The sequence below is a fragment of the Citrus sinensis genome, chromosome 9 (genome assembly GCF_022201045.2).
Source record: "Citrus sinensis cultivar Valencia sweet orange chromosome 9, DVS_A1.0, whole genome shotgun sequence".
In the NCBI taxonomy this organism is placed as follows: domain Eukaryota; kingdom Viridiplantae; phylum Streptophyta; class Magnoliopsida; order Sapindales; family Rutaceae; genus Citrus; species Citrus sinensis.
In genome coordinates this window covers 7,929,020-7,942,809 of record NC_068564.1, presented here as the reverse complement: position 1 = coordinate 7,942,809, position 13,790 = coordinate 7,929,020, and the positions used below count along the sequence as shown (strand labels likewise).

Genomic DNA, 13,790 nt, shown 5'->3' with positions numbered 1-13,790 from the left:
ACCCATTTAGGAAAGCACTTTTCACATCCATTTGAAATAAAATAAAATCTTTATGACATACATATACTAACAACATCCTAATGGATTCTAACCTTGCTACAGGAGCAAAGGTTTCATCAAAATCAATTCCTTCTTCTTGGTTGTAACCTTGAGCCACTAATCTAGCTTTATTTCTTACAACCACACCGGATTCATCCATCTTATTTCTAAACACCCATTTAGTACCTATTATAGATTGATGTACTGGTTTAGGAACTAATTCCCACACATTGTTTCTTTCAAATTGATTTAACTCCTCTTGCATTGCCATAATCCAAGATTCATCATTTTCTGCATCCTCAAAGGATTTTGGTTCAATTTGAGAGATGAATGCATTATGCTCACAAGTATTTCTAAGTGATGATCTAGTTGTAATACCTCGTGAGGGATCTCCTAAAATTACATCTTTAGGGTGAGAAGAGACATACCTCCACTCCTTGGGGAGTGTTTGAGAAGTACCTTCATTTTGCTCCACATTTGGTTCTTCATGATGTTCCTCTTGAATTTCATGTGGTGCATCCTTTTGATTGTCATTTGATGCTTTTTCTTCTTATTCTTCTTCTCCTGCATCATCATCAACAACGACTTTCTCCGTAGATGAGGGGTTAGACTCATCAAATGTGACATGCATAGATTCCTCCACAACTAAAGTTCTTTTGTTATAGACTCTATAAGCTTTGCTTGAATTTGAACAACCAAGAAAAATACCAACATCGGATTTTGGATCAAATTTATCAAGATTATCTTTTGTGTTCAAAACAAAACATTTGCATCCAAAAACTTTAAAATAGCCAATGTTGGGTTTTCTATCTTTCCAAAGCTCATATGGAGTTTTATTAAGATTTGGTCTAATCAACACCCGATTTAAAACATAACAAGCGGTGTTGACGGCTTCGGCCCAAAAATATTTTGGTAATGCATTTTCATTTAACATGGTTCTAACCATTTCTTGAATAGACCTATTCTTTCTCTTAACAACTCCATTTTGTTGTGGAGTTCTAGGTGATGAAAATTGATGCTCAATGCCTAGATTATTGCAAAAACTCTCAAACGCATGATTTTCAAATTCTCCTCCATGATCACTCATAATGCATACAATACCATTCCCTTTTTCATTTTGTAATTTCTTACAAAGCACTTTAAAGGCATCAAGAGCATCATCCTTATTGGCTAAGAATAATACCCATGTATATCTAGAATAATCATCCACTATCACAAAAGCATAATATTTGCCATTTAGACTTGCATATCTAGATGGCCCAAAAAGATCTATGTGAAGAAGTTTAAGTGGTTTTGAAGTAGAAATATGGTTTTTATTCTTGAAAGAAGTTTTAATTTGTTTTCCAAATTGACAAGCTTCACAAATCTTATCCTTTTGAAAACCAATTTTCGGAAGACCTTTAACTAAATCATCTTTCGAAATTTTTGAAATCAAATCCATACTAGCATGTCCTAACCTTCTATGCCACAACCAACAATCATCATGCAATGCCGAAAAACATTTATCAAGAGTAGATGCACATTCTATGTCAATGATATAAACATTACCACATCTATTTCCAACAAATAAGGTATTGCCATCACATGAGTTCTCAATAACACAACTAAATTTATCAAAGATAACTTTATAACCTTTGTCACATAATTGACTAATGCTAATTAAGTTGTGTTTCAAGTTTTCAACCAAACATACATTCTTAATTAGAGTTGAAGAGACTTTACCAACATTTCCAATTCCAAGAATTTTTCCTTTTGAGTTGTCTCCAAAAGATACGTCTCCACCATTTTCAATTTTGGTGAAGCTTGAGAACCATGCATAGTTTCCGGTCATGTGCCTTGAACAACCGCTGTCCAAGTACCATTTATTTTTCTTCTTCTTCAAGCCCTACAAGAAAAAATCTCAAGTTTTAGGTACCCAAAGCTTTTTGGGTCCTTGAGGGTTAGCAATGGTTCCTTTTGGAACCCAAATGCATTTGACACCATAATATACATTCCTTTTCACGGGACATCTAAATTTCATGTGACCATTTTGATTACAATAATGACATACAATCTTATGATCATTTGTGGAGGTAGCTTTAACAAAATAATTCTTATAATACTTTTGCTTCAAGTTAGGCTTATATCCAAGTCCTCCTTTATCGAAAACACATTTTTGTGAGTTAAGTATATTATCCAACATCTTTTGCCCATTTGTAAATTTTAGAACAATTTCATTCAATTCATTATTCTTTTTCTTGAGTAATTCGTTCTCATTTTTCAACTCATCTATGTGTGATTTCAAATGCTCATGTAAGATGCTAGGTTTCTCATTTGATAATGCAATTTCATCTTGCAATATTTTGTTTCCTACTTCTAGGCATACAATTCTTGCATTTAGAGATTCATTTTCATTTTTAAGCTTTGCCAGTTCCTTTTTAAGACATACATTCTTTTTACCAATTTTCATCAACTCATTATGCAAATCTTGAAAAGCATCATACAATTCATCATAGGTAGGATCATTTACCTCATTGAGATCATCATCCCCTCCTATTGCCATGAGTGCTAGGTTTGATATCTCTTGCGATCCTTCTTCATCATTTGACTCTTCCTCACTATCATCCCAAGTTGCAACCATTGTTTTCTTCTTGAGTTTGTTGATAAGTGGGCACTCCGATCTTATATGTCCAGGCTTATTGCATTCATAGCAAGTGATTGCCTCCTTCTTTTCCCTATGATTCTTGAAGTTTCTGAAATTTCTTCGCTCTCCGATTTTCTTAAAGAATTTTCTAAACCTCCTTGCTAGCATGGCTAGCTCTTCATCATCCGGTTCACTCTCTCCATCACTCTCATATTTTGAAGCTTTAAGAGCAATGCTTTTCTTCTTCTCCTCATGTCCTTTTTCTGCAGCTAAGTCCTCTTCATATGAAATAAGAGAACCAATTAAATCATCAAGAGGTAAAGTATTTAAATCTTTGGCCTCTTCAATGGCGGTTCTTTTAGGTCTCCATTCTTTTGGAAGTGACCTAATGATTTTCTTAACTTTCTCACTATTTGAGAAGGTTTTCCCTAAGGCACCTAAGGTGTTCACTATGTCCGTGAATCTAGTGTACATAGAATACATATTTTCGTTTTGTTCCATTTGGAACAACTCATATTGACGAGTGTATCTACTTATTTTAGACTCTTTCACTTGATTTGTCCCTTCATAGACAACTTCAAGTTTGTTCCATATCTCTTGTGCACTTTCACAACTAGATACTCTATGGAATTCTTTCTTATCAAGGGCACAAAACAAAGCATTCATAGCTTTGGAGTTTAGAGACATCTTTCTCTTTTCTAACTCACTCCATTGACTCGATGGTTTAGGAATATCATCTCCTACTTCATCTTTGAATGTAGGCATGAATGGACCATCACAAACAACTTTCCAAATTTCATAATCCAGGGCTTGCAAATAGATTCTCATTCTAGATTTCCAATAAGCATAGTCATTACCATCGAAAAATGGTGGTCTAGTTGTGGATTGCCCTTCTCTAAAGGTTGAGTCATCTAGGGTTGCCATGGATCTTTTACTCTAGACGATTAAGTCTTAGCAAGAGAACGAGGCTCTTATACCAATTGAAATACAAGAATGCAACCCAAGAGGGGGGGTGAATTGGGATTCTAAAAGTTATTTAATTCTAAAGCAAAACTCAATGCAAATCCAACACAAATTTAAAGCAGTAACAAATAAATCAATCACAATATAAAAAGATAAGGGAAGAGAGAGCAAACACTATGGTTTTTACGTGGTTTGGCAATCCCCGCCTACGTCCACGCCTCCAAGCTCACCGAGCTTGAGGATTTCACTAAGCTAGCCACCCAAAGCTTCAAACGCTTACAATTGACTTCCTAGGTGTCAATGGACCTTTACAACAAGAGATTATCCCCAATCTCTTAACCCAAGTGTATCCCAACACTTACAATCACTCAAAGTAAAAGATTACAAATTGTTTTTCTCTCACACAATATTTAAGATTACAAATCAATGCCCAATGTGTGAATAGATGAAGAGAGAATGTGTTTAAAGCTCTATGAAGATTGTATTCTCGGATATAAGCTCAGTGGTAGTGTTGTGATCAGCCTTTGTTTGGATTTGAATGAGCTTATTTATAGTTGTAGCTGAAAACTAGCCGTTAGAGACTGTCTGCACACTGTCGGATCGCCGTTAGCTAGATATCGGATCGCCGTTTGACTAGTCATTATGACCGTTGGGCTGATTTTTCAAATTGTCGGATCGCCGTTATCTAGATGACGGATCGCCGTTTGTGTCAAGAGGCTACACTTCAGTTCTGGTTAATATCGGCGAGCCGTTTATCACAATTGTCGGATCACCGTTTTCGTCCAGAGGCTACTGGATGATATCGGTGAGCCGTTTATCGATCTTGTCGGTTCGACGTTTATGTCTAGAGATTGCCCTTCACTTCTGGTTGATATCGGCGAGCCGTTTAGTAACATATCGGTTCGCCGTTTAGGTCCAGAGGCTATTGGTTAATATCGGTGAGCCGTTTATCACACATATCGATGTGCCGTTTACGTCCAGAGACTAATCTCCATTTCTGCTTGTAATCGGCGAGCCATTTATTACAAATGTCGGTTCGCCGTTTTCCATAAAAACTGCTGCAGTGAGCTATTTTTGCAAGAAAACTGTTTGACTCCAAATCTTTACTATTCTTTATGAGGCTTGTTTAAAGATAGAGAAAATCATGTTGAACTCTTAAAAGATTAACTAAAACTTAATCATGTTTGTTATCATCAAAATCAATGAAGAATTATTTAGGTTAACAAATTATCCCAAAAAAATGGTGAAAGGTTAGTCAACGATCAACGGTTAAAGTCAACTATCGACGTTGATAGGTTAACCGTTGACTGATTCAACGCTGGTTCGAGTTGACTCGAACTATAACCTAAATCAGCCTACAAATCTAACCAACCCTCGTTTTTTTTTTAAATTTTACTTTGACAGGCTTACTATATATTTTAATCCATCAAGCCCACTCTCTATTAGACCAAAACTTATGTTTCATTAAGCCCAATTAGACTGAGGACTTAAGTGATAAATTTTTTAGCCGTTCTGTCCAAAAACAAATTTTATAGCACTTTAGGGACCTTAAAGATATAAACTATAAAACCCTAGTTTCATCTTTTTCTTTTCCCCTTCTCCTAGCTTAGGCAGCGGCCATGGTTGCCGCTTTCACTTAAGCTGCCGCAGCTACTTGCTTGATGATGTGGCTTGATGCCCGCACCATTCCCGGCCGAAAAGAAAATCAGCGACGTCGCTTCAACTTGATTAGTCGCGGCCACCAAGGGGTGATGGTGGCTATTTCTACTGCCAGCTTTAATTCCTTAATAAACTGAAACTATAAAACCGAATTTGGAATATTTATTTTTTACTTCCGAATTTCCTTTATTTTGTTCTCAAACTTAATAATATTAATAATTCCGGTATTAATAAATTGGAGAACACCAAAGGTTTAATCATTAATAAAAATAAATTTGATTCTTAATGATTCAATATAAAGAGGCTCTAATATCACTTATTATAACAAAAAAAACTTTTGGTGAAAACCATCACCTATAATCAAAGAATGTTCATGTTGTATCACCAAGAATCAATAACAAAATTAAGCACAAGCTTACATGAATCTACAACGCTGAATTGCTCTCTAGGGTTGTGTGGTTGGCCTTCCAAATCTACACATTCTCTTAGAGAATCTTTTAAGTTTCTCACTGACCTCTCTCTGATGATGGGATGTCAGCAGAGAATAGAAAGATACGTGTGACCTAGTGACCATAACCACTTATATAGACAACTTTTTCCTATTGTCATTAGGTATTCCTAATTTTGCCCATCATAGAACTAGAATATCATTGGGTCTCTATACATTAAAGGTCCACACCCTGTTAGATACATTAAAGCCCATAATACCGAAAACCTTAATAAATCACTTTTAATTTGGCTTAACCTTATATGACAATCTGCAATACATAATTATTCACATATAAGCCCAACGTTAGATTAAGGATCCAACAATATTAGATTAAAAATCCAATAGCATGCGCTGAGCACGTGAGAAGCTTAGAATGTGGGCCCAAAAGTAGTTAGAAGTTAGTTAGAACGAGCGAAAGTTTTTTGGGTTTGTTAAAAGCAACCTCAATAAGGTTAATTGATGAGCATAATTTGCAGATTGCTTCATGAGCTGAGTGAAAGTTGTAGAGAAGATATTTATCTTGAACTAATGGTGACTGATGATTTTTGTTTTTGTTAGTTCTTTGTTTGTTCTATGATTTTTTTTTTTTTTGTTAGTTCTTTGTTTGTTCTTGTCGCCTATAGGTTATTGCTCATTATCTAGCTTGCTTTTACACATGCTTCTTGAAGATAGAAAATTGGTTAGTTTATGTTTTGACTACAAGGATGCCAAAGGGGGAGATGTTTAAGTTTTTTATTGTCGGCATCATTGTGTCAATAATATCTTTATTTATTTATTTCTTTTATTAGGGATTTGTTTCCTTTTATTAGAGATTTATCTAGTCTTAGAAATTCATTAAGATTAGATTATGTGGAATGTTGGAGAATATTTTTAGAGGCATAAAACAAACAAATTGGTGTGTAAGTAGGATTCCATATCAAAGAGTTCCAAATAAAGTGACTACTACTTTGGCAAGTATACTAAGTATTTATGGAATATTAGACTCTTAAGGAAGTATATCTTACTATTCCTCTACTAGGGATTGGGTGAAGTACTACTCCTATATAAAGAGAAGTATTTCACACATTGAAGTGGTGAAGAAGACACATCGTATTTTATATGAAAGAAGAAGCCAATGCAGAGAACTAGAAGAAGGCTGCATATTATGTTTCATCTCATCAGGCCTTCATCACATCAAGTCTTTCATTAGACATTCGCTATATTTACTTTTTTTCTCTTTGGAACAAAGAGGTCGTATGTTGTGTTGAGGAGATCTCAAAGAAAGCAGCAAACACAATTAAAGACGAGGGGTTCTAGCTAAGTAAGGTCAACTAAGTTAGATACAATAAGGTGGTAATAAGAGTAAGTGAGTTTCTAAAATCTTGTAAGAATCCAATAAGTTGTAATCGGTTTCCTAGAGGCTGCGAAGGTATTTAAAACTTAAAGCTTTTACTTTTTCTTTCCCCTCCTTGATGTATGTTTCCCCATATATAGTATTTCAACATGACTTAGTTTCATGCGTCATCATTTATTCCAACATCCATAAACATTGAAATTGACAATTCACTGAAGCTAAACAAAAATGTTTGTGTTTGCATTAATTTTCAACTTTCTGGGCCCTTTTTTTGTTAAAGTACTTCACTGTTTAGATTAGAATCTAAAGAACATTGTCTTGGCCTTTTGTTAGAAACTATCTCAGTTTATTTGTATTCTGCTTTTGGGACAAATTTCAATAAGGCTTTGATCTTTGACTTTAATATCTTAAACTTTGTGGTTTACGCAAATCATCGCAAAAGTTGTAGCTATAGTCTCTTATTATGTTAGCAAAAATTATTATTAAGTTGGAAATTGTGTATTAAATAATAATTATTTTTGGTGAATAACTTGTTGTTTTGAAATTAAATTTCAAGGGAATTAATGACTGCACCATGCAAGAGCTTTCGCAACTTTATGATTAATGGGCTATATATGTTGTTAAGTTAATCATAGCCTACAATCGCAAGGTAATATATGAGTAATTTATTATTATTTTTGCGTCCAAATACCGAAGACTTATTTTTTGTGGTATAATAATTAACTTTATGTACTTGTAGGTGGAAAAAAAGATGAAGCCACATATGGATATTCAATGACATTCTTGTGCTTCTTTTCATTGGTTAATATTCGTTGAATCTTAATTTAGTACTTTCTCTGTTAAAGATTGTCGTAAACCTAATTTGGTACTTATGTTTTTATCTTCCAAACAGTAGTATAGTTAAATTATGTGAATTTAAGTGATATACTTGGGATGTTTATTATGTGAATTGTGTTCGAGATTTAGTATATTTAATATATTTTGAGTTTTCTTTTGGTTGTAAATCAAACAAGAAAAATATAATTAATATAAAAATATACTATTAATCAAAAGTAGCATAACATCACTAAATATTGACATTAAATATTTAAAATGACATTAATGATTTTTGACGTTATTGAGTCAGTGTGCTTCTAATGCTATGGTCACAGAAATCACTAATATGTAAATAGTATTATAAAATACTAGTATTGTCGTGTATTATTTTGATAATACTATAATGACACAAATTATTGACACTAAAAATTAGTGTCAGTGTGTTCTAGTTTGAGCATTACTGATACAATTAATAAGTATTAAAAAAATAATTAGTAACATTAATTTGGTCTTAGTAAAGCTCATTTTTCTACTAGTGAAATCTATCAAACAAAACCAATAAACCTTACAAATACAGTAGATACCTAAAAGTGATGAAGGAAATGTTCACTTAAAACTAAATACAAAAATTTAAAAAGCATGAAATTATAAAGTTTACATTATTAAAAAATTTAGAAAGCATGAAATTATAAAGTTTACGTAATTAAAAAATGATTACATCTCCTAAAATGTCTTGCATACCCTTCGTGACTATGTAAACGAATGAACACTCAATAACTAGTGGTGAAGAAACCAGCTCAAGCCTAAATATATGAAACATTGCTTTATTAAGAGTGGAAATTCAAGTGCAATAGGAAAAAAAATAAATGAGTAGTTTGTGTATCAAAGCTATGTAGGGCTTGAACAATTATTCTTTTCCAAATATTATTACAGCATTAGTATTAAATATAAATCTTTCATACATTTGCTATCCAAACGGACAAGGTGACACACAAATGTATATGCTTGTTGTGATCGTAGTTTAAAATCTAGTTTATTTACTTCACGACAGTTACAACAATAAAGTTAACCTTACAAACTAACCACCATAACCTAACATCAAAATTGAACTACCAGTATCATCATATACATATAGAATATAAGCTCCATTCTCTTCAAGGAAGTAGTACCTATATAACTTTATACATGTTGATATTCCCTTTTCAACGGTAGTAGAAAGTTACTGACAAGCCCTCAATGTCGTAGAAATACATACCTTAAGCGCCTGCATAATTGCCCAATAATTTTTGCACTTCAATGATAAAAGCTAAGAAAAATCTTTATCTCTTCAATCTCAAGTGGCCGACCCATACGAGCGGAGGAGGAGCTAGCTTTCATTTTATTTCACTATATATGATTGGCTATTTTGCTAGCGGGCTTGGAAAACTGCATATAAGACAAATAATACTTGGCCCAACACAATCGTAGGCCCAAACCAAAAAGTCCAAGCATTAATACGTTATTAACACTGATACCAACGTTAATAGTAGTAACAAATAACAATAATAATGACGTAATTAAAAAATAACAATAAAATAAGAGAATAAATCAATAAAGGCAGCAATATAATTAAAATAGTACTGATAATTACTCAATTGCTTTTTGGGTATTACATAAATGTCAAATTTTTTTATATTTTTATGGATTTCAAGTTCTTCCCCCCCCCCCCAAAAAAAAGCACCCAATTAAAAAATTCTCGGATTTTAATTTTAAACACCCAATGACAAGTGTAAACATTTAAATGCTTGAAAAATGGATTTGCTTCTTCATTACTTCTATATATATATAGAGAGAGAGAGAGAGAGGGATTATTATATTACCAATATTAGAATTTTTTAAATTTGTTACCTAATTAGTCTCACACCTACTCCTGCACTAACTTCAAGGTTTTTTGTTGTTATCAATCAATCTTCTTAAATTTGTTTCAAAAAAATTATTTCCATGTTGTCCTTGACTGTTTAGCTGATAATACCACTGCAGATATGATAGATCGACAATCGTTGACGGCTAAACAACTCGGAAAAATGCATCACTCCAAAATTATGCATTTTCAACGCTTGACATCAATTGTCTCTGTGTATCAGTAGATGAATAACTACTTCAGATAATCTCCATTTTAACTATTATTAGATTAAATTATTCATATGTAGTTCTAACTTACATGAATGGTTGTGAATTTTGTGTTAAGATTTTAAGCTGAAAAGATTTATTATTTCCTTTGTATCAGTTGGCCATGAATTCACTTTATACCTGATTACCCGAGTTTGAGTAAAAATTCTTTGAGGCAGGGGTTAATATTTTCTGGGTAATGATTTTCATTTCCATCCAAACCTTATACATGTAAGTATCTTTTTGATTGCCCACTAAATCCCTGACCTTCGTTCTCCATCAAATTGCAAAAGGAGGAATTTGAAATATATTTAGAACGATTCACTTGTTTTCGGGAGTATATTTATCCACTTGTTATCATGATCATGGTTTCAATAGCTAGTTTGAAGGTGTAATTGCATAGCGGGGTTTATATATGACTAAAATCTGGTTCATCAACGGTAAAGCAGTTCATTACTTGAATGTATTAACAGATTAGTTTGAGTATTGCTGCTAAAGATGCTCACCAAATTATATCCAAGTTTTGGGAATAAAATAAGTTGCATTCTGAAATTGTATCCTAGGCATTTACGGTCGGTAGCTTTTTAGCATTTTCAAGTTAATCATTTGGAGGCGTAGCTTCATCGGATTTTCTGTAGACAAATGCAAAATTTAAAGGATAGTCAGATATATTATTTATGATGAAAATACATAGGAGGTGCCATGGAGGAAGAGGCGGCAGCAGTCTTTTCATTTAGTTTGGCAAGAAAAGTCTTGTGCAGATCATCAACTGCTGCATCCATTTGAAGAAGCTCCTGATGATTGATCTCATTAACTGGGGTTTCCCACCAATGTGGTTGAGTCTCTTTCCCCTTCCTATTCTGCTTCAAGATCTTCTCCCGTGCATTTTCCTCATCCAGCTGGCGCAGCAGCTCATTATGCTGCTGATTCAGCTCACTAATTCTCAACCGGCGGTGAGCCTCAACCAGCAAATGAGTGTTGTCATTCGGATGCTCCTGGTTCAACCCCAGGAAGCGGTTCGCAACGGCTTCTAGGGAGGGATGCCCGAATGAGAAAGGCTTCCCAGATGGTGAGAACACCACAATTCCAATCTCAGCTCCAGTGAGAGTGGCAAGCTCACTGGCCTTCTTGTAGATACCTGATCTACGTTTTGAGAATGCTATCATTCTATCGTTCTCATTCTCTATCTTTTTCATTTCAATCTTTTGTCTCCCTCTGGTTTTCTTGGCTGCCATTTGGAAAATCAATGTGATGGGCTTATTTCTTTTTCTATGAACAATGATTTTTTTGGGCTTTGATATGATCGTTTTATGATGAATTTATAAGAGGAAAGACGCTAAAATCAATTAGATTAAGGTAAAGAATTTATTTGTTTTAAGTAACTAGGTCTTACCATATTTAATACAGGTGTATAAAGCTACTGAATGACTTACCATAAACTCTTGAAGAATTAAATTCATTAACAATTTTATAAAGAAAATATGGAATGGTAACAACTTAGAGTAAATACATAAATCCTCACCTTCCTAATTATAAAGAAAATATGATGAGGTAACAACCTAGGTTTGTATAAGTGTTTTCAAAAAAGAAATTATTATCTTCTTAATTTATCAAAATTATAAATTTAGCCCTTTATCCCAAATCAGAAACGCAAAAATTATTACGTACAATAAAATCTCAATAAATTACTTGTGTTGGGACTATAACAAATTTATTAATTAATAGTTGATGTTTCTTAAAAGCTAAATCAATAAATAAATAAGTATTTAACCTCGACAAATTAATAGTTGATGCTTCTAATAAATAAATAAATAAACAAGTATTTAACGGTTTAAAGGACATATTACATATATGTGAAAATACTCATTTCTAGATATTTTTGTTTTAGGAAAAAAAAACAAAGTAACGTTTATAATCAATCCTAAGAAATGGAAAATAAATGTATCATTCAAATTTATGCATTTTCACGTATTCGTTCTTCGATCAGATTGAGAGCTCTTCATATTTCCGACATAAAATCAAATGTTACATCAAGTTTGAAGTCAATAATTCGAAGCCTTTCTTAAGATTTGATGCACACAACCCCAAATCAAGAGCTCTCTCGCAAACTTTTAAGGCCTCTTGTGAATTGAAACGCGCGCCACCCGAAGTTGCCTCTTTTGTTCTCGAGATTGATTATTTTTCTCAGCTGGCGGTAAGCCCCAATAAGTGGACGAGGGTTGTCATTTGATGGCTGCTTCAACCCAGGAAACCGTTTGCAACAGCTTCAATGGAGGATGACCAACTGAGAAAGGCTTGGTAGTGAGATCACCACAATCCAATCTCAGTGCCAGTGAGAGTAACAAGCTCACTTGCCTTCTTGTAGATTTCGGATCTCTGTTTGGCGAATGTTAATCATCTTGTCACCTCATTTTCAATCCTCCTCGTCTCAATCTCTTGAAGAAGCTAGAGATTAATTAAGATGAAGAAGATTGAAAATAAGGATGATAGAATGATCACACTCTCTAAACGTAGATCCGGGATCTACAAGAAGGCCAGTGAGCTTGTCACTCTAACTAGCACTGAGATTGGCATTGTGGTGTCCTCACTATCTGGTAAGCCTTACTCCTTTGGTCACCCCTCCATTGAAGCTGTTGTAAACCGCATCCTGGGATTGACCCAGCCACCAAATGATAACAGTCACCCCCTTGCTAAGGCTCAATGCCAATTACTCTCTGTTCAATAAAACCCAAAAAAAAAGATTTTTCTCTTTTATTTTTACTCCTAGTAATGTTAATTTAAGGCTTGGACAAGGCTCAAGAAAAATGTCAAGACATTTATAGGGAACAACGCGTAAAATACACCCATGCACGTGAGCGCGTGCATGTGTGTATCATACATAAATGTAAACTTAGTTGTGCTCTTTAAAAAATATACAAACTCAAGTCTCACCAGATTACTTATTCAAGCATGTTACAGGTAAGTGAGTTCAAATTTACCTAAATATTTAAAAACCAGAGAACAACCACATTAATTATAAAAAATCTGACGATATCTAGCCAATTTTACCTAATAAATAAGTAAAGATAACAATTGCCCTTAAAATCCTTAACAAATAGTTTTTAAGAACTTTTATTTAGTTGGCCACCCAAGTTTGAATTTTCTGCGAGATACAATAAAACCTTTATAAATTAATAATTTTGGAACCGCACAATACCTATTAAAAAAAAGAGATATTAATTAATAGATAAATTAATAATTTATAGTGTATAGACAATCCAATGAACATACATTTTATTCAATTAAAAATTCATTGTGTTTTACCAATCTAATCAATAAAAAATGAATTAATCCACTAAATGTGAGTTAAATTAACCAAAAAAATAAAAAATAAACAATCTTGCAATTTTAGAATTCAATCATAGAACTTCTAGAAGTATTAAGGAAAATTAGAGGTGAAATCAAACTATATTTAAACTTCAAGAAAAAAACAAGTGGCAATAGGATCATAGTTTATTACAAAATATTTGTAATTTTAGTAAATTATTGATTTGTAGGTAAATATAATATTATTGCTGATGGGTAGTGGCTGAAAGGAATTATAGTCAATACCATCAAATGTAAAATTTCGAACACTAGTAGAAAGAAAATGACCTTCAATGATGTGTAAATAGTGTCAGTAATATGTTTTAATGACACTGAGCTTTAATACCAAAAAATTTGTATTCAACAAATACTGA

At 33.3% G+C, this 13,790-nt stretch overlaps 1 protein-coding gene across 1 annotated transcript; it reads right to left on the bottom strand.

Moving 5' to 3' along the window:
* Positions 1-10,669: 10,669 nt before the first annotated feature.
* On the bottom strand, positions 10,670-11,306 carry LOC127899818 (agamous-like MADS-box protein AGL61). The gene is made up of 2 exons (XM_052433948.1): positions 10,762-11,306; positions 10,670-10,703 (listed from the first exon to the last, which is right to left on the bottom strand). The coding sequence occupies exons 1-2, from the start codon at positions 11,304-11,306 to the stop codon at positions 10,670-10,672; spliced, it is 579 nt and encodes a 192-aa protein (XP_052289908.1).
* Between the last annotated feature and the right edge of the window lie 2,484 nt (positions 11,307-13,790).

What these genes read in the sequence shown, in the direction of transcription:
- LOC127899818 (XM_052433948.1), bottom strand. Translation starts at nt 11,306, where the DNA reads ATGGCAGCCAAGAAAACCAGAGGGAGACAAAAGATTGAAATGAAAAAG. An exon ending in TCCTCCATGGCACCTCCTAT is followed by an intron (nt 10,704 to 10,761) that starts GTATTTTCATCA and finishes ATTTGTCTACAG; the next exon opens with AAAATCCGATGAAGCTACGC.